At 49.2% G+C, this 27,874-nt stretch overlaps 1 protein-coding gene across 1 annotated transcript in view; it reads right to left on the reverse strand.

Moving 5' to 3' along the window:
- The window catches only part of IGSF3 (immunoglobulin superfamily member 3), a 101,383-nt gene extending 83,598 nt beyond the window's left edge, over window positions 1-17,785 (reverse strand). The window contains exons 1-11 of the mRNA XM_086460355.1: window positions 17,561-17,785; window positions 15,934-16,050; window positions 14,928-15,204; window positions 14,485-14,740; window positions 13,997-14,247; window positions 12,930-13,052; window positions 12,744-12,779; window positions 7,032-7,116; window positions 3,285-3,316; window positions 2,078-2,332; window positions 1,195-1,306 (exon numbers count right to left, since the gene is read on the reverse strand). Of these exons, the coding sequence (XP_086316481.1) occupies window positions 1,195-1,306; window positions 2,078-2,332; window positions 3,285-3,316; window positions 7,032-7,116; window positions 12,744-12,779; window positions 12,930-13,052; window positions 13,997-14,247; window positions 14,485-14,740; window positions 14,928-15,204; window positions 15,934-16,050; window positions 17,561-17,785 (1,769 nt within the window). The remainder of the gene's footprint in view (window positions 1-1,194; window positions 1,307-2,077; window positions 2,333-3,284; window positions 3,317-7,031; window positions 7,117-12,743; window positions 12,780-12,929; window positions 13,053-13,996; window positions 14,248-14,484; window positions 14,741-14,927; window positions 15,205-15,933; window positions 16,051-17,560) is intronic.
- Between the last annotated feature and the right edge of the window lie 10,089 nt (window positions 17,786-27,874).

Below are 27,874 nucleotides of genomic sequence, written 5' to 3' on the forward strand. Positions count from 1 at the left end.
AGAAAGAGACACAAAACTGGTTATCACAAGGGCAATTGCTAAGTCAAGGAAGGGAACGCTGGATCACAACTGAGATGTAGAACAGTGGGGGCTATTAAGAAAACCTTTACAAAGTAAATCACGAGACAGACTAAACTGGCAGAGAGCTGGGAGGCAAAAGCTCCAGACAGAGCATCCCATGGGGCTTGCGGAGGACAGAGCAGCTGCTGAAGGAGGAGGGGATAAAGCAGCTTTGCACTGAGGGAGAGAGGCTACGAGTAGCAAAGCAAACAACAGAGACAAGGGAAAATGAGCTGGGACCCTTAAGGCAAGCCAAAGGGTTAGAAAATCTACCTTTGTGAAAAGCATGGAGAAGGAGAGGAGTACAGGGCAAACCCCCAGGTTACAGCAGGCCCTTATGTGTGTGCCGGTCCTCTTTGTAAAGTTGCTAAGCTTTGAGGAGCAAACCTGAAGGTGGAGAAGGGGCTATCCAGGCTAGGGGTGAAGTATGATTAGCAGCATTCAGTAAATCAGAAGTTAAAGCATTTAAGAGGAACAAGGCAGAGGGAAGGAGCCCAGCGCTGTCTGAGATGAGGAGGTCAGCGCGGTCAGGGGACTCATGCTGGCTTCACGCCACTGCACGACAGCAGGAGCAGAGGCAGCAGATGGTGGAGATGGGAGAGAGGGCGGAAAAAGTGTCCCGGGGGGTGGGGGCAGATGCCACTGCGTCGGTAGTGTAAACAGCTATGGGACAGAAATACTGACAAAAGAAGAGGGGTGGGGGGAAATCCAAGTCCAGGGTGCAAGAAGAAAGGTGGCATCAGGGGTGGCAGGGGAGGGAGAGAGCAGAAGGACCCCAAAGGGGGAGAGTGGTGTTGGCTCAAAACCAGGACAAGCGAAAGCCTGGCTGGCAAGCCAGGTACCTCGGTATGGCATGGGTGATACAGGCACAGTGAAGAAGGACCTTGGACTAACTAACAGCACTTGCTGAACGAGAGGGGCCCCAGCCTTCATCACCAAGACAAGAGCTGCACACAAGAGATGCGATGGAGAAAGAGACATGACCTTAATGACCACAAGTCTCACTTGACGTATGGAGTCTGGAAAAAGCTGCAAGTTGGATCTTTTCAGTATTACAGCATCAGCTCAGCAACACCACACCTTGGGCACAAGTCCAAATGCCCTCCTGCCTCCCAGAGCAACGCATCTCCGTACCCACGTGATGAGACGGGGCAGCACAGCCCAAAAGATGCTCCAAACGTGATACATACCGACTTGAGCAGGAGCAGACTTGCCCCTTTGCAGGGCTGCAGGTTTATCTGAAGGTCTGGAAGAAAGCACATTCACAGTTTACAGACATAGACTACGTGTCTGAGGGTGACTAAATAACATTTGTCACTAAACAAAAAAATCTTTCCTAATCAACTGAGAAAAGGTGAGGGGTGGGGTTGGGGAGTGTTGAGATACACCCTTCCTCTGCTGATACACCACACCGAGCGTCCTCCTGCCTACACTCCCCGATGGGCAGACATATGCAGAAGTTTTGATCTTCAGCTACTTACTTAGCAGAGCCTTGTCCCCTCTGATCAGGGAGTTAAGGAAAAGCTTACATAGCTACCAGGGAGGGAGGCTTTTTATTTATCTGATTTCAACATGCCCAAGTTATCAGACTCTAGAGGAATTCAATTAATGAGAATAAAACTCTTGTTTGATGCAAGTCTGGAAGGGTGGTGTTTTTTTTTTTTTTTCTGTAAATAGCTGCACCCCAGAGATTTTGCACTGATTATAAGCCTTAGCAGCGACTGACTGATCCAAGTCGAATGGATACAGCAACCACACCAAAACGCCACACATGCTCCAGACCTGTCAGAGACTGACAAAGCTGGGAGAGACCAGCACAGGCAGGGAGAAGGGATGGAGGGAGAGGGAGGCAGGGCAAGGAAGCTGGGAAAAGCAAGCCCAAAGAGCTGCTGCTGCCATCCCCCCTCCTCAGTTTACTGCAGCAGACTGCAAGTGGTGAGGGTTGACACTGGTTCCATTTAAGCACCCACTAGCACAGCTTCATGAGTACCTTCCTTCAGCAGCTATGAAATACCACCTCCAGACACGGAGGCAAACTTAATGCCCTGCACAAGCTCACAAGGCAAGGTCGGGGCACCACTGGCTCGTGGCTGCTCCTGGTAAATGCCCCAAAGCACACAAAAGCCACCCTTGACACCCAAAGCCACGGCCACTCCAGGCTGGGGAGGCACCCCCAGGCCCACCATGGCCGCCTGCTCCCCGCCAGGCCCTGGGGAACCTGGCACTCGCTCCTGCTGAGGCTTCCTGCCACCACGGCATCCCCTGGGTCTTCCTGGGGGGAGGGACCACGACCCGAGGGGGCAGCAGGAGCAAGGGGACTGTGGCACACATTGCCTCAGACTTCCACCTGGGGCCAGGCCATGAGGGGGAAGGCACCAAGTTGTCTCCACCTCGGACAGAGCTGCTGACAAGGGACGCTGGCAGCTCCGACACAGCTCCTGCCCTTTCTGGCAGGCTCTGGCCTCTCCAGCTCTCTGCTGGGGCCAGGGCCACTCACCCGCTGCCGCCCAGCAAAGCGGCACAAACGGGGAGCCCAACCTGCCTCCTGAGGCAGGACCGAGGGGCTCCAGCAAGCCCAGGGGTTGACCCCAGCACACAAGTACAGCATGGGTCACGTGTGGGCCCGGGCTAGCCACTGGCACTGTGAAAGAGGGGGAAAGAAGGAACTCTGAAGGCAGTAAGGGCTTTGGGTAATTTTACTCAGATAATCCTCTCCTAAAGTTGGCCAACTGGCTTTACAGGGAACATAAGGAGGAACATTACAAACCACTGAAGCGATGGGAACCAAACACAGGGTGCAAAACTCTTCTCATACAAACATTTTTTTTAAAATCCTGCTATGAAGATATGCACAGCTCCCAGCACCAGCTTCCAGGTGGTGCTTATCCTAGGAGATTTACCCAATGTTTATTCAATACACATTTCACTAAAACTCTCATGGTTATATCCAGCCAGGAGACCAAATAAACATCCATAATTTCTTCTGACACCTCCTAGCTACACTGCTCTGACAAAAGCAACCAGAGGCATCCAGTACCATTACATGCCAAAGAAAAAAGAAACTCCAGCTCCCTTACTAAACCCCTTCAATACAGTGAGAGAGCAAGAGGGAGGAATCGCAGGCTGAACCAGCCAGAATCCATCAGCTAGTTAGGACAGCACCAGTAATACCTTCTGGCTGTACACTTGGGGAAGACACGTAGGTGTTTCTATAGTCTACTTACGCAGAAGCCTCAGGAACTCTTCCTCCCCTTCCCTAAGGGAGATTCAAGACATTTGAGGTTTAACAGCTGCAACAAACAGTCTCCTCTTACAAGAGAAAATATTCAGGAACAAGATAACAAGAGACACAGTTACTGAAACAGGATGAAAACACAGAAAAAGCCTCTGGGGTCTAAGCACTGCCCTAATGACTGCAGACTGCTACTCAGAAAATCTGAATTTGAGTACACAGCTCTCATCACTACTTGCAGATCAAATAGGAACAGCAAGATGCAAATCTTGCTGCCTGCAACAGAGGTAATCTAAGCCACCATTTGTGAGCAACCTACTAGCAATGCCACAGCCCCTGCAAACACACAGAAATAAAAATCCACAGATGCCCTTGATGTTGCACTCGTTCCCCAGTAGATTACTGTGCTGAACCCAAACATCACTACTTTTCTGTCTGGTGGAGTTGAGGGCACCTTCCTTATTACACTTGAAATAGCAAGGGAATATATTCTTTATTCAAATTTGATTGCACACATGGAAGATGGGTTAAAAAAAAGGGTTAGAATGAAAATAATGCCAGCTATGCTTCTTTAAAATAGTTTTAAGAACAGTATTTTATTTACTTCACAGCCAAGAGGTATAGCAATTCTACAAAGCCAACTCAAAATTAGCAGACACATTTTCCCTGTACACTAGAAAAGAATGTGGATGCTAAACCCATTATACAGACAATGAAGTGTCATCAGAGCAAAGAAGGTAAAAATAGTGAAGTTATCTGTAAGATGACTAAGCAAATGTATTTTCAAAAATATGCTTTCAAATATGACTCCCTTTTCTTAGAGCTGCATACATCCGTTTAGCTTTCTTAATTTCTCAATTCTTGCTTTTGATAATCTATTTTTGGCCTCCCGCTAGCATACTTCCCCAGAAGCCTCGCTTCACCCTACCCACACTCAAGACTTGCATCCACGTATAGAGAACTATTTAGAAACCGATGCTGATCACCCCAGTAACTACAGAGAACTGCTACTGCAGCACTTTTAGGATCACGTACATGCATTCTTTCACATCCATCCGTCTACTGGAAAAGCGGATTCCTGCTGTCTCCCACCCTCATTTCTACCCCTCGCTCATCACCCCCACCTATCTCAGGGGTCTTCATGGCTCCACTGGCATCTTCCAGGACTGCTGAATCCTTCTCACATGACCCTTGCTTCAATCATTTTTGTAGATGAGAAACAGCCCACCTCTTTTCCAGGCCACCACCAGTGCCCAGAGGAGAGGGCTAGATGTTGCCACCTCAGGACCAGCAGGGGTTAGAAGAAATGGGAGCAGTAGAGCCAGGTACTGCTCCTGCAACTGGGGTGGGAGCCACATCCTCCAGCACCTCTCCCTCCTGCATGTGCTGTCAGCAGCCAGGCTTAGAGGCTGCTGGCCCCAGCTATGGCCACACTCCTCTGCGCATCTCCCTCTCTTCCACCAACACTCAGATGTCTCCATCAAGAAAATTACTCTTTCCTCAGATTACATCTCTTCAGGGACTTAGTTGGCCTCCACACAGCTGCAATCACTGATAATCTACATTTCTGAGGTAACAGCAGTAGTTGGTGCCTGGCCAAGCCTCCCAAGTCATTCCTCTGCCATGCCAAAGCCCTGCATATGGCTCCCCTCTGGCTCCTTCTCATAGAGGGATGGATACCTGCCGGCACCCCAAAGAGCCAGCTCCTGCTGCCTGCCTGTTCCCTGCCAGGAACTCAGCCCTCCTCCTCCAGGAGCTGAGCACAAAGCCCTGGGCTGCCCTTCTCAGCAAGTGGGTTTCCAAGGCTCAAATGCATTACATCGAGATCATTAGGATGCATCCCAGTGGATCTGCTAGAGCAGCTATTAGGTATCTGACACACAGTAAATCTTCCCTCGTGCTCACCCCTCTCATCCCTACATCCTCCCCCAAAACAAGCCAACCAAAACAAGGGGACAGACTGAACTACACAGCTTTGTGATCCAGATGAGACAGAAGCAGGGAGGCACCTGGGCAGGCCTCCAAGAAGAAGTAACAGACTGCTCCAAGACCAAACCCTCACCTGCCCTACACCACCCCATGCAGCTCAGAGCTATCCCAGATGGCTTCCCCCGCCTCCACCAGGAAGAAGCCAACCTCCTTCCCACCACACATTCACTGCCACCTTCTACCCTGCAAAGGCTGATCAAAAAGCCAGCCCGAGCATGAGGGCCAGGCACGAATCCGAATAACTGCTGCAGTAAGTGCTGCCCATCCTTCACATGGTGGTTGCAGGGCAGTGAGGGAACCCTGCCACGGTCCCTGGGAGTATGCAAGCCAAAGCAAACTGACAGCAGACCCATGTGCATAGCAACTGGCAGTCTTCATTCTTTACTTTTGCAATGTTATTCCACTTAAAAGATAAATGGGATGATCTCCCATGACTTGCCCCACAAAGACAGAGGAAGCTGCAGTGGAAGCAAGTTTTTAGCATCACCTCTCCCACCTTCAGCAGTGCAAGGAGGTGTACTTCCAAGCACATCATTGGAGAGCTCCCACTACAGAGGGGAAAGGGGCTAACCTGGGGCTGCAGAGGGACCCTGCAGGCACAAGCGGAAAATTCAAGAGGAGTGGATGAGGTGTAAGAGCAGCAGAAACAAGTAAGGAACAAAACAAAACCAAGCATCTCAGGTCAAGACTTAAACACATGCAAGAACATGGACAGGGTCCCTCTATACTGTAGTGACAGCGGCAGTACATGAGAGGCCACCTCTGAACACACCTCTCTTTTCATCTAGGTAAGGGGAAGGGTGTGGGAGAAAGAGCAATTTGAGATGAGCAAAAGGAAGGTGTTTTGATATCTACGTATGAAGATGACCAGGTAGATTTACATCCACCTCACAGCCCTTCAGACTCTGGACAACCGCTGCCCCTCTGTAGCACAGGCATCTGAGGCTGAACTCTGATCCCTGCTCGCAGGCAAGGCACCTGAAGCTGATCTTGTTCAAGACTGCCTTATTTACAGCAGAAAGGAACAAGAGCTTGGCAACTTAAAGTGTTTGGCAGCTACACACTCTGGATTAGATTTAACTGCCGACTAGCTCATGGCACAGGACTGATTAGATGTAACAGCTCCTTACATGCCATTGACCCATAGATTAACTGTGCTGCTGTTACACTGATGGCTGGAATGAACTGCAGCAGCTCCAAGTTACAATCACGTGGGCAATGCCCCATGAGCATAATGAGGTGGCAAGAAGAGGCTGGTCCCATTCATGTAGGATAAGCAAGAGAGCTCATGCAGGTAAGTAACACCATAGAGCTCAAAGTAGAAATCAATTTTCTTCTTTTACTAACACCAAGAATGAAATCAATCAGGGCATAACAATCTCTTCCACGCTACACTCCCAACACGTGTAAGAAAAAAGCAGCTTGCTTGCTTAACAACAGCAAGCAAAACCTCAGCTCTTAACACTGCACTTTTCCTCCAGAAAAATCCTGTGACACCTTTAAAGCCACTCTCCACTTCAAGAAACCGAGAGCAGAGACAAAGCAACCTGCCTACAATTATATCACAGGTCAGAAGAAAGCACTGGAGTTTCCATGCTGTGACTCCTGCTGTAGGCGCCGGATAAGACTGCAGGCATAAAGGTCAAACCCTTCAGCTGGAGCTCTTAAGATACTGTCTGCAGGCCACAAGCAGTCAGCAGAAAGCTGGGAGATGGCACGATGCCAGCCCAGTTTCTTTTGGTATCCATACCCTTCAATGCAAAGCGCCTTAGCACCTGGCAGGGCAGTTAAGCAGTCATCCCCTGCAAGATGCAGCAAACATCCCTCCTCTGCAACTGGATTAGAGAGCAGAGTAGAAAGACAGGGTACGGGAACTTCCAGGAGAGGAAAGCAAAGCATGACAGCATATTCAGGAGGTGGAGGAAGCTGAGGACCAAGGACTGTATAAGAACGGAGGGAGCAGAAAGCACTGAGCCAGGGAGATGAAGTGATATGGTGAGAGGGGGCAGAGTACTCTGAAAGCATACCGGAGATAAACGCATTCAGATAATTGCTTAGAAGGGAATAAATATTAGTAAGTACTATAATTACCTCAAACATTTTATAAAGCTGTAAGAAGAAACATGACTAGAAGAAGAGCTGGCACACAATGCTTGCTGGGAGCTCCTATTTCAAGCTAGCAAGAAGGAACCAACAAGGCCTGACACCCAGGTTGGTAATTTCAGCCTGGCAGCCAGCCACAGCCCTTTGGCTAGATCCTAGGTACTGGGTAACTTGAGTTAATAAGTGCCAGATTCCAGCAGTATGGTTTTCCAGAGTAAAGAGCTTCTGGATGACTTCTGGCAACAAGCACCTGCCTTCTCCTCAAGGTCCAGCTCTGCTTTCAGAGAGATCTCGAGGAACCTGGGCAGATTCCTACATCCCTGGTGATTATGCTGAATGGAGACAGAAAGATTCATCCAAGAAGTCAAAACCTCAATTTATCTAAGCAGCCAAATCCTGATACCTGTGCTGAGAGATCAGAGCCTTTCTTTCCCTGAGGGGCAAACAAAAACTTTTTTGCTTTTTTGGGGCTCAGTATCACATCTTCAAGCCTCCATTGCTCTAAAGGCTTCAGAAAACATCTGTTTCACACAGCAGCCTGGGTCAGTGCTGAGCTCCTCTCAAATACTGAACAGACATTTAGTACTACAGAATCCATAGAAAAACACATCTACCTCACCCCATGCTCCCAGCTCCCTTTAACAAGCTTATCAACTTCCATACAAAGCCCAAAAGCCGTAAAAGTGACAGTGTGCCTCAGGCAGAGAGATCAGACATGCAGCAGGAGGGGAAAAACAACCACCAGGAAAGCAAACAAAAAAATCCCCAAAAAACCCAGATGCATCACCCATACTCTGCTATTCCCCTGTAATCACAACAACTCCAGTGGGGAATGCATGTGCCGGGAAGAAAATCTATCCGCTTTTGTGTGCAGAGTAGCGAACACTGGGCAAATGACATCAATTCCAGTCTCATGCCACTAGTTATAACAAAGCAAAACTTAGCGGTGCCACAAGAGCTGTACATCAGAATCACCTGCAACCACGTCAGACCCCGATGAGCTGTTTTGCAAGGGCCAGAAAAACAAAATGCGGAACACCAAACCAAACAACCGGCATTAACAGAACACTCAACAGTGCTAATGGCTGTGCAGCTGCCCTGCTTGCTGCTCTGTGGCATACGCTCTGGATCCCGATGGTTTCTGCTATCATGACAGGGCCAGCTTTGTGGCCAGAAACTGCACAGGTATCTCCTTATTCCTGCAGTTCAGCAGCAGCCTCAGCCCTTTCTGACTGGCAAAGTCCTAACAGCTGCCAAGATCAGCAGAGAAAGGAGAAGTGCTAGATAATTTTTCGAGTCCCAAACAGAATCAATAGCTTGGTAGGAAGGGAGAAGTCAGCCAAGAGGGGTGGTAAGCACACTGGTCAGGAACAAGAGAATAGGGATGGATCCTCACGATCCCCATTTCTTTTGTACTCTAGAGTCTTTGACATTTTAAAAGCTATCAGTGTGGTGGAAGGCCCAGCATTTGGTAAGATCCATCCTCCAGAGCCTGTTGTCATCTTTCTTTCTTATCAGTTGGATTCTTCACCTTTCTTTTCTTCCTTGCCTCTCTCTTGGCTCATCTTTTCCCCACTCCTCCACTTAACAGTGGGCCAATATCTTCCTTGCCAAATAAGAGTGGGAAATGGACCTGGAAACACCAAGGAACCACCAGCAGCGGAGTAAAATCGGAAAGAAGGAGCCATAGGAGAGTGGGTACAGGCAGTGGCTTCAGCCAGATACTGCAGATTAAACACTACGCAGGGCAGAGCAGGCAGCCTCTGTCAGGAGCCATACGAGCTAAGAGTGTGGTCAAACACAGGACTCACCTCACCCATTCGGCAGGGCTAAGCAACCAGTCGTGCACCCCAGACCCATGGTACTGAGGCCCTGGTGCATGAACAGCAAACCGGGGTAACCCAGCCAAATTAATTCACCGTGCCCTCCAGCCACCTGCCTTCCCAGCACACCCCCTTCCCCTGGGCCCCCATAAACGTCTGCAGGACCATGGGAAAAACGGATCTACTTTCAAGTGAGACAAGCTCACCAAACCCTGTTATGTATTTACTGGGTTTGCCAAGTTAGTTTTCAGACTAAGCAAGCCCCTTCAACCAGCTCCTCGCGTGAGCACCATGGCCTGCACCCTTCCCCCCTCCACAGGGCAGGAACCAGCCTGGAACAACTCCTTTCAGAAGCAGCCCTGATTTTTAGGGTTTGTGCAAGTACTGTGCAGCAACAGTACAAGCCCTGAGTGTCAAAGCCTCTCCCTTTTCGAGAAAAGCTTTGCATCACATAGCTAAGATGGTCTGGTTTTGTGCTTATGTTCAATTACTTATTGAAATGTGACTTTAGCAGCAGCTAGGAAGGCAAGATTTCCTTTTGTTTCATTGCCATTTGCTAATTAAACCTCCTAATGACAAAAAGCTTACTAACATACATCATTTGAAACACGTTCTTAGTACGCTGATGAAGACAGGGTGAGCAACAGGTTAGAGCTGGAAATGACATATATGCACGCAGACATCCTAGATCCACTGAAGGCAGCTGCAGACCCAATTTCTCTGCCTTGCAATTTGACCAAACCCCACTTTGTCAGGAAAGGTTTCATTTTAGCCTCTCCATAGCTGATAAGAAACAGATGCTAAACGTCTCCTAACATTTAAGCAGAGAACTATTCCTTAAGAGGATTTTACATGACTGGGAAAGAGATGCCAATATAAAAATGGAGTCAAAACCAATTTAGAAGGTTATCATTAAGGAGTATTTAGCAACTTAAAAGCCAGAGGCAAATCACAATACTGCAGTTTTCCAGACACTGGCTGGAGGGCCTAAACGTCCTTGATACCAGTAGACAAGTCAAATCACGAGCAGAGGAACCCTAGCAACAAGAAGAAAACCCAATTGTGCTTGAAAAGCTTCCCCCTTCCTTTCAGGCAATTTTCCTGGTGCTGTAAATTTCTGGGCAGATTGCTAACTATCAGGCAGTGAGGAGCACTCTTCCAGGTTATGGCACGCTGATTCATCTGAGTTAAACCAACTAAACCACCTCTGGCTTCATACTAGACCATATAACCTTTAGGTCAATGCCTGAATCCATGACTGATTCTATAGGAGCAAGAAAGAAGCCAAGAGAGACCAGAAGGAAGAACTTTAAAAGAATTTTTTTTTTAAAAAAAAAAGCAGCAGCAGTTTCCTGGTCCAAAAAATGCAATAAGCCTCCCAACAGAGAAACGATGCTCTCCCTATGACCCTCTCTCTCCTGCCCCCCTCCCTGTGGTCTGCAGTGCTGTTTATTCTGTCTTTGACTTTATATAATGGGTCTGGTAAAAGTGTTCCAAGTACACATTCGATTTACAATAAAAACTGCTTTAATAAAGACATCTAACTCGACGGAAGGTCAACTAAAAGACGACAATTCGCATAAACCAAAAACCTCCTGTGTAAATAAACAGGATTTGCAGGAGCCTCAGAATGTCAGGCAGTCTGGCCAAGACTGCATGGAGGGAGTCTCCCCGTGAAGAATTACATTTGGGGATGCGCAAAAGTGAAGCCTGCCAGCCTGGCACCGACGGCCACAGCAGCCTTCCACAACGCTCGGGAAACCCACAGAAGTGGCTGAACCTCATGCAGAAACAAGACAACAGCCACGGCCATCTGCAGAGCCCACATCCAACACATTCCCCGAAAAAGCAGGGCCACAGCCCATCCCAGCACACTCAGGATCGGTCCAGGTCTGGCACTGCACACCACAGTGATCTAGAGGCAGCAACACAGGGGTGGAGGGCAGCACAATCAGCTCGCAAAACAAAGCTCACAGTGGAGGACTTTGGGCAGACGCAGATGGAGAAGGCACGATCTTGGCCGCTGTTGCTAACAATGCATCGAGGAGCAGATGAGGCGCCAGCAACATTCCTGGGCTGCTAGCTTTGGTAAACAAAACCAACCCCAAACCCCGCGCGTGCAAACACCCACTCTGCTGTTTTTTCCGTCTGTTCCCCTCCAGCCAAGCAGCCTTCAGCTCTATCGCATCTAGGCTTGGGTGTCAGCCACTGACCCCTCAACCCCTGAGCCCAGGTAGGCAGCAGAGAAGCAGGAGGGTTCGATAGCAGAACACTTGAGCAGCAGTCACCTGCACATTGTTGCTTCCCAGCCAGCACCCTTCCCCGCCAGCAGTCAGGCCTTAAAGATCACCCCTTCTTTCTCCAAGAGTAGCCTCTGCATCGTTATTTCACTCCAGCATGTCATTTACAAGTGAGCTTTCAAGACCTTACGCAGGCTCTGCTCCCCTCTAGGAATCGCAAATAAATCACCAATTACTATGCATGAATAGAGAGAGGAAGAGGGTAATGAGTCTATGTACATATATACATATGCAATGTTTGAACACAAAGAGCTGTAAATTGCATTCACAGGTGGTATTCTGGAGACTGCAGGAGACTCAAAAGCAGAACTATTCATAAACCAGTCACTGACATGAATGAATTCAGCATTCCCCAGAAGCCTATTGTGTTTCCTATATATTACACTATAAATATGAGGAGTATCAGACTTTGCATCCCTACAAAAAAGAAGGTAAATCTTGCAACTACACATAGGATTAGCACTGGCTGGCACAAGTATTAATGGTCTCATCGCTGCATGAGGATTATTTACAGCACTTGCTCTATTTTCCTATTTTGTACTTGCTGTGATGAAGTGCCACTTGTTTAAAGAACCCTGTAACAAACACTGCAGCAAGAGGGGAAAAAACAGTGGAGATCTACAAATGTTACACCCACATGCCAGATGTGGGTTTTCAAACCCTGGTTTTGCAGTTACTTGGATTCTGGTAGCTAGTTAATGCTTGATATATTACATTAAATCACCCACCAGCTCTTTCCATAACCACAAATCCTCCTTCAGCGATTCTGAGTTTGCAAAAGCGTAAGGAAAAAATTAGTTGTATTCCTTTTTCTGCGTGCTCAACCCATGGTACCTTATCCACATATTCTAGCATTAACATTACTTGTTGGGAAAGCAGCAGTCCTTTTCTAGCCAGAGATATATGTTATGTTATGAGGCTTTTTACTCCAGCCTCTTCCCCACTAAGTCAAACGATGACTCAGTTTTACAAACAGCAACCTAAAGCACTTCTGTCCGACTTGAGGCTTTGAGGCATGGTCACACAACCCCAGTTTTGTTAAAAACGGCAGCTGAGCAAGTGCAGATCAACTGTCTAAAGAAATCCAGGTGAAAAAAAACCCAAAAGAAAACTAATGCATGTGGTATGCTTCCCACCGTTAAAAACAGCCTCACATTTAACACAAGGAGGCCAGCATAATCTTTTTACAAACTAGGTATGTCCATGGGATCTGGGGAACACAGAAAAACAACCCACTCTCCAAGTGACAGAGGACACCTCGCAGGTCATCACCTGGGGAGGGCGAAGGCACGTTAGAGACAGTTTTCGGTCAAACCCAGAAAGACAGTTCCTGCAAGGACAGAGTCGGGGCAGCCTCGACAGTCGGCCAGGCGCTGGGTTAGCCCAGACACAGGGTGTACAGCACAGGTCCCACTTCTGTACAGCCTCGGGAAGCCTTCGGCAAGACGATGCCCTCTGCTGCTACGCCGCTGCAGCCGCCGGGTGCACTTTGGAGCGTGCAGGCAACCGACCGACCGACCAACCGCTCGCTCCATATTAGGAAGACTTAATCCAGAATGGTGTTATTGTTCTTCACCAGGAGAGATTGAGCGTGTGAAGCCAAGGCAGCTAGCGACTGCTGTTTGTCTACACCCATCTTGCGGGCTATGACAGACTGCCTGTGCTCACAGAGCAAAGTCACCCTGGATAAACTTAGCTTTAAGATGGCTTTTTTCAGGGAACTCAAGGAAGAAACCTACTGGTTAAGGGAAGTTTGAACCTTTTCCAAAACCATTTCAAAGAGTCACATCTCTCTCTCTCTTTCCTAAAGACAGACAGCATGAAACACACACACACTCCCCCAGAAACTGGACACATGGAAGCACGACCGCAATTCAGGTAAGGGTGTTGTTTCCAAACTGACAGAGCAAGTATGTGACAATTCTCTAGACAATAAAATTACCAGCCTTGCTGCTTCTTCACTCAATAGCATTAATGCCAGCAAAAAACCTTACCAGTGAAAAGGCAAATCAAAACAACTCCGGGGTTGCTCTGTACATACACAGGCAGAAAGCAGCGTGAGGGTGCCGTACTGTATTTTCCACAAACGTTCCTATTGACTCATCAGTACTAAGCCAGGCACATGGGCTGCTGCAAAAACCGTAAGAGGCATTTCCATTGTCTTGTACTCTGCTTTTCCCAAATTTGTAGGAAGGGATCTTGCATTGCTACAGTATCTCTCACCCAGCAGTGGTGTCCCAAAGGACTTTACAGAACTGTGTGCAGTCATCCCCTGGGCAGGCACTTGTGGGATGGGACAAAACCACACGTTTAACGGTTCACAGGGTGCAAAACGCAGGCAGAAAGAGAAGGGACTACAGGAGGAGTTTGGAGAGACAGCACAAAGCAATCAAATAGCATTTTACGACAGCAAGGACTGCCTTCCCTCTACATTTCAACGTACTCTCCGAGAGCCAAGAAAAGGACTTTGTTTCTGCAGCCTACCTTACCCCGGGCATTTTCTCTGCCTTCATTGTGCAAGCTCAACCCCGACCCGTAAAACTCCCCACCCTTACGATTCCCTTCCGAGACACCCCCCGACCGCAGCACGGAGCAGCCCCCGGCCGGCCGCTCGCCTTCCCAACTTGACGCCGGAGGAGATGCCCGTCCCCTCCGCTCCCACCGCTCCCACGCCCCGGCAGCCCGCTCCGGCCGGACCCCCGCCGCGCCCCGCGGCTCAGCGACGACAGTCACCGGGGTACTGCAGGTGGAGACGAACCCTCATTTATTTTATGTATACATATTTCCCCCCCCCCCCCCCCGCCGCCTCCGACCGCAGGAACAGCGCCGGCAGCGACAACTCCGGGGGGGAAGGCGCTAGGTATTTCGCAGCGGTGACCCTCCGGCACCCGCCAGGGCTCTCGTCCCGTCCCGCCCCGTTTCGCCCCCCCCGGGGGACCCCCGTCCCGTCCCGCCTCCGCCAGCAATCGGCACTTACCGAGGAGAAGCAGCGAGGCCAGCTGCGGCCGCAGGGTCCGCATGGCTGCCGGGTCGCGGGGCGGCGGCCGCCCTTACCTCCCGCCGCGGGGCGCCGCGGGGCGCCGGCTCCCGGGGCAGGCGTCGCGGCGGGCCCGGCGGCACAAAGGGAAGGCGGCGGGGCCGGCACGGGGAGGCGCCAAGGCAGGCGGGGGCATCGCCCCCGCAGCGGGGCGGCCGCCGCGCCTCCCCTCCCAGCCGCTCCGCGCCGACGGCTCCTGGGCGAAAAGCAGGAGGAAAGGCACAAATCGTCTCGTCCAAAGCGCGGAAAAAAAAAACAACAGGGAAGCGGGGGGGGGGGGGCACGAAGCAACAACAAAAAGCCCCCACCCCGAAAAGTTATAAAAATAAGCGGTGCACCGCGCCCCTCGGCTCGGCCCTGCCCGGCCCGCCGCCCTCACCTGCCCGCTCGCTCGGCGCTGCCGCCGCGGGGTGCCCGGCGCTTCCTCCGCGCTGCCGAACTCCTCCCTCGGCCCGCCCCGGCCCGCCCCGCCGCCGCCGCCGCCCGCTCCCCCCGGAGGCGGGCGAGAGAGGCGGGCAGCCCCCGGCCGGCGGGCAGGGCGCGCTGCGCGGCCGCGGAGCCGGGCAGGGGCTGGGGGTGGCCCCGGCCTGTGGGCGCGGCTGGGACGGGGGTCAGGGGGGGCGCCGCGGAGCGCGGCTTATGGGAGGTTGTGGAGCGGGGCTGTGAAGCCGGGGTCGTAAGAGAGCTCAGGGATAAACCGGGTTCCTTTGTTTTAAGGGAAAAAGGGAATCCTTGGGCGCTCCACGGAAACCCGGCTTCTTGGGAAACGGCATAAATGCTCCCTTTTGTTCCATGCAAACCAAAAATAACAGCCGGGCTTTCGAAGTTTCGACCAACTCGTGACCGTCCCGCTGCGATGCGCTGTTGCCGAGACCCGAATCCAGGGCTGGTATTAATGCCAGGTTGCCAGATGTGAGCCAACCCTGTGTGCAGGCACTGCTGCACTTGGGATGCTGCCCAAGCAATCAACGCTACAATGTGTCAACGGCAGAAATGCGTCGGTGTACATCCAGGAAACACTGAAATGCGTAAATAGGGCAACACTGGGGACTGGGTTTTATGTTGTTTGTTAATAAATGATGAACGAGAAAGCCCTTCTCAAGGGTGCACATGTTCAAATGCCCTTGCAAACGAAACCCCCGCTTGCTTGTTTGCTTACAAAAATAAGAACGGAGGCCAGGAGCAACAGCGATAGCAGACTGAGGTACCCTCCTAGTGCTCCAATCCTGCAAGGACCCTTTGCAGGAGATGCATATGCCTACACAGAGTCCCCAGTGAAGTCTTGGTGATGCAAGTGCAGGAGCCCAACCCTTCTGTGGCATAGAAAGGCAGAAACCAGCACAATCCCAAGCCATCTAATAAAAGATGCCAAGTCCTTGGAAGCTGTACCCAGCAGAAATCAGAAGCTGTCTCTATTACCATATGGACTTGCTTCCCAATGTGGCTCTTGTGGCAGATGCGTCGGTAGCCAGCTTTTAGTGACCCAGCAAATTCTGTTTCTGCAGGCTAATAATGTTAAGCGGTGCCATTTTCAGAGTGGGAGGTTTAATTTGCAGCTTTGTCATGCTCTCTGAACAGAGGAGCCAAAGAACAGAATAACCAGAGACATGTGGAAGAGAAAGGGTTAGCGTTGTATTTGCACTGAAAATGAAACTCGTGCTTTGGCCCTTAAGCTTTAATTGCATCAAGACCACCTTCAAGTGAGACTTGAAAAAAGAACAGAGGTGATGATAAGAGTTGATAGAAAATACCAGTCTATTTGCCTTTTCTCTTAGGTGATTTGAGGGCTGAAACGTCATCCAGTGTAATATTGCTCAGCTTGCTCAGTATGTTTCACATGCAGTCTCCTATTAGAAGTCCTCACGGACAAGCCCATGAGTATTTAGAGCAAGCATCATGAGGCTCCTTTGAAGTAAACTTCCAGCATCTTTAAATGGATGCAGGATAAAGCTCATTTACTCTAATGCTTCAAAAGACGTATAACTAGTGAAATAAATAATAGCAAAAGAAAAAAAAATAAGAAATACAGAGCACAGGCAGGAAAAAGCATTTTTTTTTCAGGATAAATGCAGTAAAAAGGAAGCGTTAAAGCTTGATAATAGAAGAAAGCTTTTCTAGATGGCAAGGGATATAGACCACAGACCCACTACATTCCTATATGGACCAATTATTTCTATCTCCAGCTGAAAAGACAGGGAGGAAAACACCAGCATGATTCAGGTGAGCTCCTGGCGCAGATCAGGGACAAGCTGGGAGCAGACCCCTGCTTTCTTGGCTTTGAATACATTGTTTTCACCAATGGAGCCTGTTGCAAGATAATTCAAGGTGAATTTGGGTGCATTCTTGCTGTTTCCAGGCACTGTGTGACTTTACAACATACAAGCCTAACAGGAGAATAAAAATGCCCTGCAAAAATGTTATCAGAGATTCACTAAACATTCACATCCTCTTCTCAGAGCTCTTGCAGGGTATTGCATTAATGCATAGTAACAATAAAAATATTAAAAGACCATGGAAATGACATTATAGCATTATAAGATTAATCCAATTCCAGTCAAATTAGATTATAATAAGAACTGTGTGTGCTAAAGACTATTAATGGGAACCTGTGTTTCAAAAGCTTCATCACCTTTGCGCGTGTTCTCCTCCCTGACCCCAATAATAAAAATAACTTGGTGTTCACAGGAGCGCCCTTCTTCAGAGGGCTTCACAAACACTCTCTGGTCTTTTGAGGAAAACATTGGCCTTGCTCCTGCGTCAGTGGGGAAACTGAGGCTTGGGCAGGGCGGCTTTCTCAAGCCTAGGGAGGCAGCCGGCCCTCCCTCGGGATTGGCTCCAGCATTTCGAGCTCCCGCAGTAAGACTCCAACTCCCTGTGGACGTCTGTCTGTCCACGTGGTTTATTCACACAGATGAATGGGAACGAACACCACAGTCGCCTCAAAGACAAAACCGTTTCAAGCACAAGGTTACTGTGAAGCATCTCTCCAGGAAGACAGATCTGGGCTGCCTTGTACTCCCAGCACAACTGACTCATTCAGGAGTGCCGTCCTCAGCAGCAGCCGGATCATTTTGGTCGGGCCACGCGGTTGCTCTTTGGCAGCAGGATCGCTGTAATAGCTGGAGGCAAATGGGCGTGACTCAAGCGATGCTGATGATATACACATTAGGTCGCAACCCGCGCCGCTGTCTTTCTTGTTGCTTGGTCCCTGCCAGCACTCTGCTCGGGCTTGCTTCCCCATCGCTCGCCTTGGCAGGCAGGGGTAGAGACCGAACAGTGGGAGCTCGCTCTTGGGGTGAAAGGGAAACGATCCCCTGTACTACCGTTCTCTGAGCTGCTCTGTTCTCATACCAAGTCACAGGCACTTTCCGTTGGCCCTGCCTTTTCTAGCAGGGGAAGCACAACCCACGGGTGCCTGCAGCCTGGGCGAGAGGCGAGACTGGGTGGCTGCTGTGTGGCCAAGGGCCATCAGGGTAGATATCTCCCAAACCCCTGGACTGCCAGAGGCAGCTGTGATTGAGAGCTGCATCCTTTGCCCTAGGGAAGCAAAGTGATGTCAACATCCAGACTCTGAATACGCTTCTCATCCGATGTGCACAGGCTTCCCATGACACAAGATGAAGAGTGAAGTTAAGACTATTTTCTGGCCCTCAGAGAAAACAGGTTTGTCTGACACTTAACATCTGTATGTTATTAAATAAGAATGCTGGTCCTTCTTTAGGACAAAACATCGCACACCCTCAAGTACTGGACCCAGTGGGTATTTACCCCACGCCTCCGATCAGCAGGCCGGGGAGGGAACAAGGCACAAGGCAGATTTGCAACCTTTAGATTTTGAAGCAGGCAGTAACCTGTGTGGCTAATGGTAACAAGAATATAGCAAAAAGCAGACTGGTCTCAACTAAGCAAGGCAGGCCCCTGTATTATTTTCAGCAGGGCAGGAGACTCCTGACTCCTTCTCAAGTCAGGAGGAGTGATTCTCTTCCTGTATGAGAAGAAAAGAGATAAGGGGAAAAAGAAGAGGGGGAGATTTGACTGCAGTTGCAGGAGTGACTCCCTCCCTCAGGGCAGTTACTCTGGACAGAGCTGGAGAACAGTTTAAAAGGCTGTATTGCTCAGAGAGGCCTTCTCAGAGGTCGCCTGAGTGTTTCAAATTGAGCAATCAGAATCAAGCCATCCAGAAACAGAAAGTACTTTAAAAAAAATTTCCTATGTGATTTGCCCAAGATCATGAAATACAATCCACAGAACTCATGGTCTTCTGGCTACTCCAAGCCTGAACATGGGCTTGGGTGAAGGTCACAATCAGGTCAAAGCTCCTCTGCCACATTGTGAAAGCGAGATGAGGTACACCTCGAGCTCTGGGCTACAGAGGGGAAGAATGGCCAGAGCCATTTAGTTTGACTGAAACATTGCCTAAAACGTTTTCTCCAGATCCTATTTACACTGCGAAGTTTTGAACATCAGTTTCACCCAGAGGAAAAAGAAGATATTTATATTTAGTGGCCAACATTTAAGCTCCCTTAAAATGAGCTGGGAGGTTGCACTTGGAACAGAGAAAATCGTAACTGCCCTGGCACAAAGCAGCAGTGCTGCCATTGCAGAGAAGCTGGCATCTGTAACTAGACCGAAGTTCTGGGTCTAGCTCAGCCTAGATTACACCCCAGGACCAGTACGCCAGTCTGCAGATTACACCAAGGCAGTTCCCAGACAGCCCCACGGATGTGAAGGAATTCCCATTTGTGTGCCCTGGGCAGAGGGATGAGGAGAGGGAGAAGGAAGGAGAACAAAAAAAACCCAACCCTGTGTAAAGATAGATCGACACATTTCCAGATTTTCAGGACATCTGTCAGCAAACCCCAGAGTGTATGGCAGCTAATCCCTTTGCAGATTTTCTTTTAACTGTTGCTTGACAGAAGAGTATGCCAATTTTTTCATAAACGTCCCCATGTCTGAAGTTGTGCTCCGCCTGAGGTTATGCTCTATCTGCGAGGAAAAACATTACACTACTAGCTTGGGAAATTACATTAGGGAAACAACTCACTGAAAAACATGCAGCAGCTTCAAGCTTTGGAGTACATGCAGAGCAAAAGATTTTTCCTGAAGATGAAGAAGGCCAGAGGCAAGGTAGCTACCTGACTAGATAGCCACAATGCTCCCACCTTCTCCGACACCCTGATGGCTGCTGGCTCGGCTCTGAGCTGGGCAAAGCCAGTGCAGCAGAGAGGGCTAGAGCTGGAGGGCTGGGCTGACCATCATCTCTGGCTTCAAACCCCTGCTAGAGAGCTGCAGAAGTCTTCTTGCATGTCCATTCCAGACACAGCTGGAGTGGCAGTGCAACTTGGTGCACGCTTCAGGGTCTGTGAGAGCAAAGAGCTAGAATAATGCAAAGCTTCATTTGTTCCAAATTTACTTCTCAAATGCTGTGTTTTGTGGAGTTCAGCTGTTGCATCATTCATCTGCTATGGGCAGGCAGAAAGCAGTCAGTCCATAAGACTATTCTTCTATACTGCAGTGGTAAAATGTCTTGGTCCCAACATGGGCACACACAAATTACAGGGGCAGAGTGCCCTTTAGTGCCAAGAGGACTGGGCTCATTAAGCAAGGATGACACAGGCACGGCCCTAGGTACTCCTCGGCAAGCTGCTGTAGGCTCTGCTCTGTGGCAAGTCAGACTTGCAGCTGCTGCTGGGACCTTCTGAGCTTATGTCTGAAGTACACACAGGAATGAACACATTGTTTTTCTGCTTTCTAATCCTACCTACCATAATCAAGCTCAAGACCCAGTTTCGTGATGTTTTGCTGGTTAATTCAGACCTCCCCATGCTTTGAGTGCGTGCCAGAATAAGGCAAGTGAGTATAAGTTTGACTCCTCATGATTACTGATGGAGCAGCAGTTTATATTTGTTTTCTTTCCTCTAGGAAGAAAAGTGACATAGAAAAATGGACAAATGGACATTTCCATTATCAACTTTTTTCAATGGCAACTAGCAGGATGTTTCAACAGTAAAAAGAAAAAAAAAAATCACCTTTGCCAAAGCACTCTTAGCCTCCCATCCCGTAAGACTTGCGGTTCCTGGTTGCACTTCACATTTTCCACAGAATCATTCTGAGGAAAGAAAATCTATTTCCTGGCCTGATCGAACAATGTGAGACTCTTTGGGTGTGTCCGAATTCTTTCTAAACAGTCCTGGGCAACTGTACAAAAAAAAAAAAAAAGGCAATCTTTCAGCTGGTGTCATTTATCTTATAACATTTCTTTCATCCAGTTAGCCATGATAAGCACTTTCATTGTTACTCTGGAAGAAATATGTAATCATTAGGTTTCAGAGTCCACACCTTTGTTTCTGTGATTGAAGCCAATTCATAGCTCTCTCAATATTGGCCTGACAGCAAGATAGCAGCTGGTATTGGAAGACAGCAGCAATTCTGTTGCATTTTGCTGTGGGCGTTGGTCACCTTTATGTAATAACCAAGTGATTTAGGACTCATCTAGGAGGAAGAAGTCCAGGACACCAGGCCCTTACTCCCAGGATTGTGTTGCATTTTACATTTAAGAATCATCGTTATATAAACCTCAAAATATTCATGACAGCAGGAATGAAAGCCCAGGCGTCTCGCCTTCTACAAAGGTTCCTGAATGTTAAATTACGAGATTGCTCCCCTGTTCATCCCCTCCCCTAGCTTGTTCTCTTTCTCCCTCTGTATTTCATCTCCCACTCCAAGGAGCACACCTCCATGGGGCTGCCCTTCGCAAACACAGCAGGCTTTATTATCTCACTTCCAACCCGCACTGAAAGCACACAGCACAAGCAGCCAGGTACCTGCCTGCAACACGAGCAGGCAGTGAATGGCTTCTCTACTGTACTGCAAATGACTCATCACCTCCGACTTTTCAGCTCCCAGAGTCTCCCAAGGGAGGCAACAGGTTTTGCGCATTAGCACTCCGACCAGGTACTTTAAATTAGTACACTGGCAGAGCAAACACTGCCCCTTCTCCTTGCGGTCAAGCTATAAGTAGGAGCTTGCCTAAGCATCCCTATGCCACCCTTACAACAACAGAGCAGGCAGGCTTGCAGATGGAAAAGCAAACCTACATCCCCAGAACAAAGTGGAGTCCAAAGCCTTTTCTGGAGAAGCAGGAATACCTTTCTTCCCCTCCTCTTTACCATCACCCCCTTAAATTCTGTGCAAAAGAGAAACCATGGTGGGGATGAAGCCACCAGTTCCAGTATGGAGCAGAGGTGACCTTGGTTCACTGCTTTCCATCTTGCCCAACTGACAATATCTTGCACCCCCAGAGACATCACGCTTGGGGGAGGTAAAGGGGCCATCCTGCTCCAGGGCTCCTCAGCCTTCTCAGCTGAGGCTACCAGCAACGTGCCCATGAAATGTCAGCAGCCAGCACGGTTTTGTGCTGATTCTTCAATTCCCAATGCTGTTTGTTTCCGTGCTGAGAAGAGCTCCTCTGCCACACGGGTGATATTTGCTGCTCAAGAAAGAGGAAAAAATAACTTCCTGTGTCTGAAAGCTTGTTTGGTGTCATCTCCTGCCCCCCCCCCTGCACCCTGTCACTTCTTCATAAAGGCCCTGGCTGTGGGGAGGAGGGAGCCCAGGCAGCCTTCTCCTGCTGCCCTCACCACAGTCTGCCTCCTGCCCCGGCAGCAGCTGCATTGCTGGAGACGAGGAGGGCACAGGGCAAAGCAGGGAGAAGAGGCAACAGGTTTGCAGAATGCTTATTTCCAGGCTGATTTGCTGTCGTCAGCAATTTGCTGCCTGAAAGCAACTGCTGTGACTAAACCTGGCCCTGATACAGATGGTTACCAAATCCTAGGGATATTATCTTACTCCCACTTTACCCCGATGGAAAAGACATCTCGAGGAACACAGCAGGAGAAAACTGAGGTTGTGTGTTCCCCGGAGGCAGGACCTGGTTGTGTCCCCCTCACAAACATCCAAGGGATGCTGGCTTTGACTCGTGATTGTCCAAAACACCCTGGCCAGCCAGCATGCAGTGCTGGAGCCATCCAGATCACCCCGCCCACATGGAAATGTGATTTAGAGCAGGGCTGCAAACCAAAAATCTGAAATGTTGCTCTGGTAAAACATACACCAGATTCCCTTGCTACCCTCCCTTGACAGATAAGCTGTAAAAGAGCCTTCTTCCCCAGGGGAGAAGGGGAACCCTCACTTGCCTTAAAAAGGCTTCTGATTCCAGCCCGTGGAGTTCACCAGCTGCTTTTTAAGAAAAGCAGTTTGCTATGCTTTGTTTTCTTTCTAGTACTGTTTGAATTCCTCTGCAGACATACATTTCAAGCCAGAGCTAACACTGCATTGGGCAGCCGGAGCTGAGGAAGGAGTGTTATCTGCTGCCTCTCTGCCAGCGCCAGCCCCCACCCCAGGGAAGACAACAGAAATGGCAGCAGCTGGCCCTGGCAGCAGGGAAGAGATTGGACCGACCCATGTGCTCTAACCTCAGCTTTCCTTCTGGCTTGCTTTAGCATAATCAGCTAGCTACTGCACCCCTCTTTGCCTTGGTTTCCACCCCAGTAGGAAAAAGTAACACTCACTGCAGTGTTTCATGAATGTCTGACAGAGCACCCTGCCAGAAGAGGAAGAGCTGCCAGTACCTGCACTAGCACTTGGACTGGGCTGTATGGATGCAGACAGACCCCACCTCAGAGGTTTTGACAAGGCCAAGAAAGAGCAGATTTGATATCATCCGACTCCCAAGACAAAAAAAACAGTCAGAAAAAATATCCAAAGCACTCTGGTACAAATACAGAAAAACGGCATTTTTGCCTGTGTCACAGTCCAGCAACAGCTCCCGAGAAGGAGCAGGGCAGGACTTTTGCAACCTGGTTATAAGCTAGCTCCACTTTCACCTCAACAGTCAAATACAACGGCATTATAACGCAAGCATGGTGTCATTGTGTTATTTCACAACTTGCACAGATGGGATGGTCCTTAACATCATAAGAGGAAGCTTCCTTGTACCAGCAGGACATGAGTTGCCCTGTCTCTGGGGAATGGGGTGATTTGGGGAGCTGTCATAGCCCCTAGGAGCAACAGGCATCGACTGGGGCCCCAATGTAGGTGGTGCAGAGAAGGGAAGAGGAAATGCCCTGATTCACAGTTATTGATTGGTAAGCAAAGCAACAGCAGATGGATGTGGATAGAGGAGCATAAAGAAGCCATGAGGCAACGTTAGTCATAGTGATTAAGCCATAAGAGTGTCTATATTTGCAGTTATTTAGTTTACTTGTTTGTAGACACACACAACAGGAACTTAGAGGAGATGTGAAAAGAGATGACAACAAAGTATTGTGGATATCCACAGTGGGCTCCTCCCTTGCAAGAATGATCATATAGGTACAACTCAACAATGTCTGTCTGAAGAACTGTGAAGGGAAGGCTGGCACAGGCCTGAATGCCTCTCAAATAATTTGGAAAAGTGCATCCCAGGAACAGCTGAAGAGCTGTGAAGGCATGGGAAATCAAGGCAAAAAAAAGGGAGCCAAAAAGCCAAGCACGAGGGGGGTGACCCAGTCCAGCAGCATTCTGATGGGTGTCTTCAGAGCTCCCCTGTTGAGGACAGAGGAAACAACGCTGGCTGTTATGAGATGTCAAGAGTCTGGATGAATGGTTCAGCTTGCAGATGGTGTGGTGGGTTGACCCTGGCCAGATGCCAGGTGCCCACCAAAGCCACTCTATCACTCCCCCTCCTTAACTGGACAGGGGAAAGGAAAATAAAAAATATAACAACAGATTTGTGGGGTTGAGATAAGGACAGGGAGATCACTCAACATTTACCATCACGGGCAAAACAGAGACAACTTCAGGAAAATGTAATTTATTACCAATTAACTCAGAGAGGAGTAATGAGAAACAAAACCAAATCTTAAAACACCTTCCCCCCACCTCTCCCTCCTTTCCCAGGCTTAACTTTGATCCCGATTTCTCTTCCTTCTCCCCCCCAGCAGCACAGGGGGAAAACGGAATGGGGGCTGTGGTCAGTTCATCACTCTGTTCTTTTCTGCTGCTTCTTCCTCCTCAGGGGGAGGACTCCTCACACGTTTCTCCTGCTCCAATGAGGGGTCCCTCTCACGGGAGAAAGTCCTCCATGACTTCTCCAGCGTGAGTCTTCCCACGGGTTCAGTTCTTCATGACCTGCTCCGGCGTGGGTCTCCTTCATGGTGTGCAGTCCTTCAGGAACCGACTGCTCCAGCGTGAGCCCCCCTCACGGGGTCACTAGCAGCAAACCTGCTTCAGCGTGGGCTTCTCTCTCTCCACAGGCCACAGGTCCTGCCAGGAGCCTGCTCTGGTGCAGGCTTCCCACAGGGTCACAGCTTCCTTCAGGTATCCACCTACTCCAGCGTGGGGGCCCTCCACAGGGTGTAGGCAGTCATCTGCTCCACCGCCCATGGGCTGCAGGGGGACAGCCTGCCTCACCATGGTCTTCACCACAGGCCACAGGGGAATTGCTGCTCCGGCTCCTGGAGCACCTCCTCCCCGTCCTTCTTCACTGACCTTGGTGTCTGCGGGATGTTTCTCTCACATATTCTCACTCCTCTCGCTGCAATTACTGCTGCCCAATAACTTTTTCTCTTTCTTAAGTACCTTATCACAGAAGCGAAAAACGCTGTCGCTGATTGGCTCGGCCTTGGCCAGTGGCGGGTCCATTTTAAAGCCAGGTGGCATTGGCTATATCTGACATAGGGGAAACTTCTAGCAGCTTTGTAAAGAAGCCACCCCTGTAAACCGCCCCCCCCCCAGTACCAAAACCTTGCCACGTACACACAAACCTGTTACAGATGGCTAGGGAAGACTGCACATGAGCAATGTAATACAAGAAGAGGTTGTGTGGATGGGAGGACAGCAAGCTAGCCAGGGTGGAAGGACCAGGTGCATAGTGGCCCTGAGTGCAGGCCATGTGGTGTTGGGAGGTGGTGAAAGGCATCAGTGGGGAGGACTGCAGGCAAGAACGGGCTGGTGCTAGTGTTACTGAGCTTGGGCTTTTGGCAGCCATCCATAAAGAAAAAATGAAGAAACAGAATTAAATTTGTATTTGGACTAAAGAAGATGGATGTAAAGATGAGACACAGGTTGACTTGTGTTTAGCATAAAGGTAGTGGTTGGACTTTTGTTAGTAGATGAGGCTGGGGAGCTGAGACAGGTCCTGTTCTACCCTCTCAAAGAGGCAAGAGAGTCATTGAGGAAGGAAGGTGGCAACCTGAAGGACAGCAGGTTTACTTAATCTCCATGGCAGTATTTCCTCCTGAGGTGCTCTGCAGGGCCTGAAATTAAAGTGCCTATGTTGAGAGAGAGAAGGAAAAACTAAAAGAGGGGATCCATGGCTCCATATTTTGCATATCTTTCCCTCCCTCCCTCCCAGGTCAGTCAGCAGTAGCCCCACAGCAGGTACATCCTTAAAATAACAACAGCTATCCTTCACCTTCAGCACACAGCAGTCCTACATCAGCTTGGTGAAACCACCAGGCCTCTTGCAGGGCAGCACATGCATAAAGTTTTGTAGGATGGGGTTTGGAACAGGATGTAGTGGGATACTTGTTAGGAGGGACTCATCACACTGAGCTATCCCATTTGCAGCACGGACCTTGCAGTCCTGCCAGAAAGAAAGCAGCATAACTAGATAGAGCTTCCCAGAAGGGAAATTACAGTCCAAATATGTTTTCTGTATAGGAAATCCAAAAGAAGAAGGAAAAAAAGAAGCCCTTATCTATATTTATAAGATGAAGCTTTTCCTACACGAATAAACCTCTTAACACATTTTTCTGGGCGCTGAGGTTATATATTTAATAGGTTTTTCTGGTATCACTTAAAAGTAGATCACCACCATGCAATGACGCCTGCTGCACTCTTTTTCTGGCATCCTCACTAGCTCCCTTCACCCGTGCCCCCAGTAACTAGAGCACCGTGTGTTATTCTCACCAGACTGAGAGAGACGATTTTTCCTTTACTTAGGAACTTTTGCTACAGAGCTGCTTGCTCACCTCCTTTTTTTGGCCCTCCATGCTATCTTCTTTGCAACTTAGCAAAGAACAGAGGAGACACTCTCCAGAAGAGAAGGGAAGGCGCATGTCCCACTGAAACCCTCCTCCTAGCTCTTCATTACCATCCTGGGGCTGCAGAGCATCTATTCTGCCCTCAAGCATAGAGCACAGACAGCAGAAACTTGCACAGGCCTCCACTCAGCCTCAGTGCAAATGAGAACCTGGCCCCTTATGCCACGAGCAGTGTGGCTAACACCTACATTGCACATTCACAAAAGTTTATATAGCAATGGAAAAGCAAGTATCTGCCTTACCAGCATTCCCAGGTTTTCCCACTCCCTACTCTACCTCCTTGTCCAGAGAAGAGCTCTTCCTGTTCATTGCTTCCCTGCCCTGGTGAGTGCTCCAGCACAAGCATCCTTTCAAACAAGGCCCTGCAAATTACTGATGGACATATTAAAGTATACAAACCAGGTCCTGAAGAACTAAGGGACTGGGATAAGCCTGCAGGGCTATCTCATCCCCAAGCCAAGACTACTTTGGTTTCCTCCTTCCTAGTGCCAGCAGTTCTGCATCTCAATTCAAAGAGAAGAGCTCTTTTGTCATGGCAGAAAATTTTAATGGGAGAGATGTTAGCTGTAGGCAACCAAAGAGAGAGTGCATCCATCGTGTTCAGGGACAGCTCTGTGGAATAAGTGCTTTGTAACCAGTACACTCCTGCTTTCCACTTTTCAGACTTGGCATTTGAACTTTTGTCTAACCTCTTTCCCCTTTCTGCTATGTTGTGTGCAGAAGTTTCATTTTGTTGCTTTATTGTCTCTCACCTACTTATTAAATACGATAAGTTAAAACCACTGCCTTTACAGCCATCTCACAAGGGGAAGAAGTGAGTTACTGTGGTGTGACTCCTGTGTTCCTGACCTAGGAGAAGAAAAATTGTGGAACTGCTCTCTTTTGCCTGTGCAAGGAATAAATATCTTGCACTGATTCTTAAGCTGTAGCTCACTGTAGACACCTCTCTGTTTCCTCCATCCACTTCCCACTCTTTAGGACAAAATAACTGCCTCTTCCTCTCAAAAGATTTATCTATTCACTTTTGTGCATGGACAGAAAAAACCATTTCTTCCCCCGCAACAATGCAGCTAACTCTGGGGTAGAGCATGACAGCTATTTCACAGCACAGAAGGAGTGGCAGGGAAAATGCAGTTGTTTCTGCCTGCAGAGATGGAACAGCAGATTGGAATGGAAAACCTGCAATTTAACTGGAACCTTGAGAAATCCTTCACGGTTTTCATAATTTAGCCCAAAGAAAAAAA

Source organism: Leptosomus discolor, chromosome 1 (assembly GCF_034619465.1).
Source record: "Leptosomus discolor isolate bLepDis1 chromosome 1, bLepDis1.hap2, whole genome shotgun sequence".
NCBI lineage: Eukaryota > Metazoa > Chordata > Aves > Leptosomiformes > Leptosomidae > Leptosomus > Leptosomus discolor.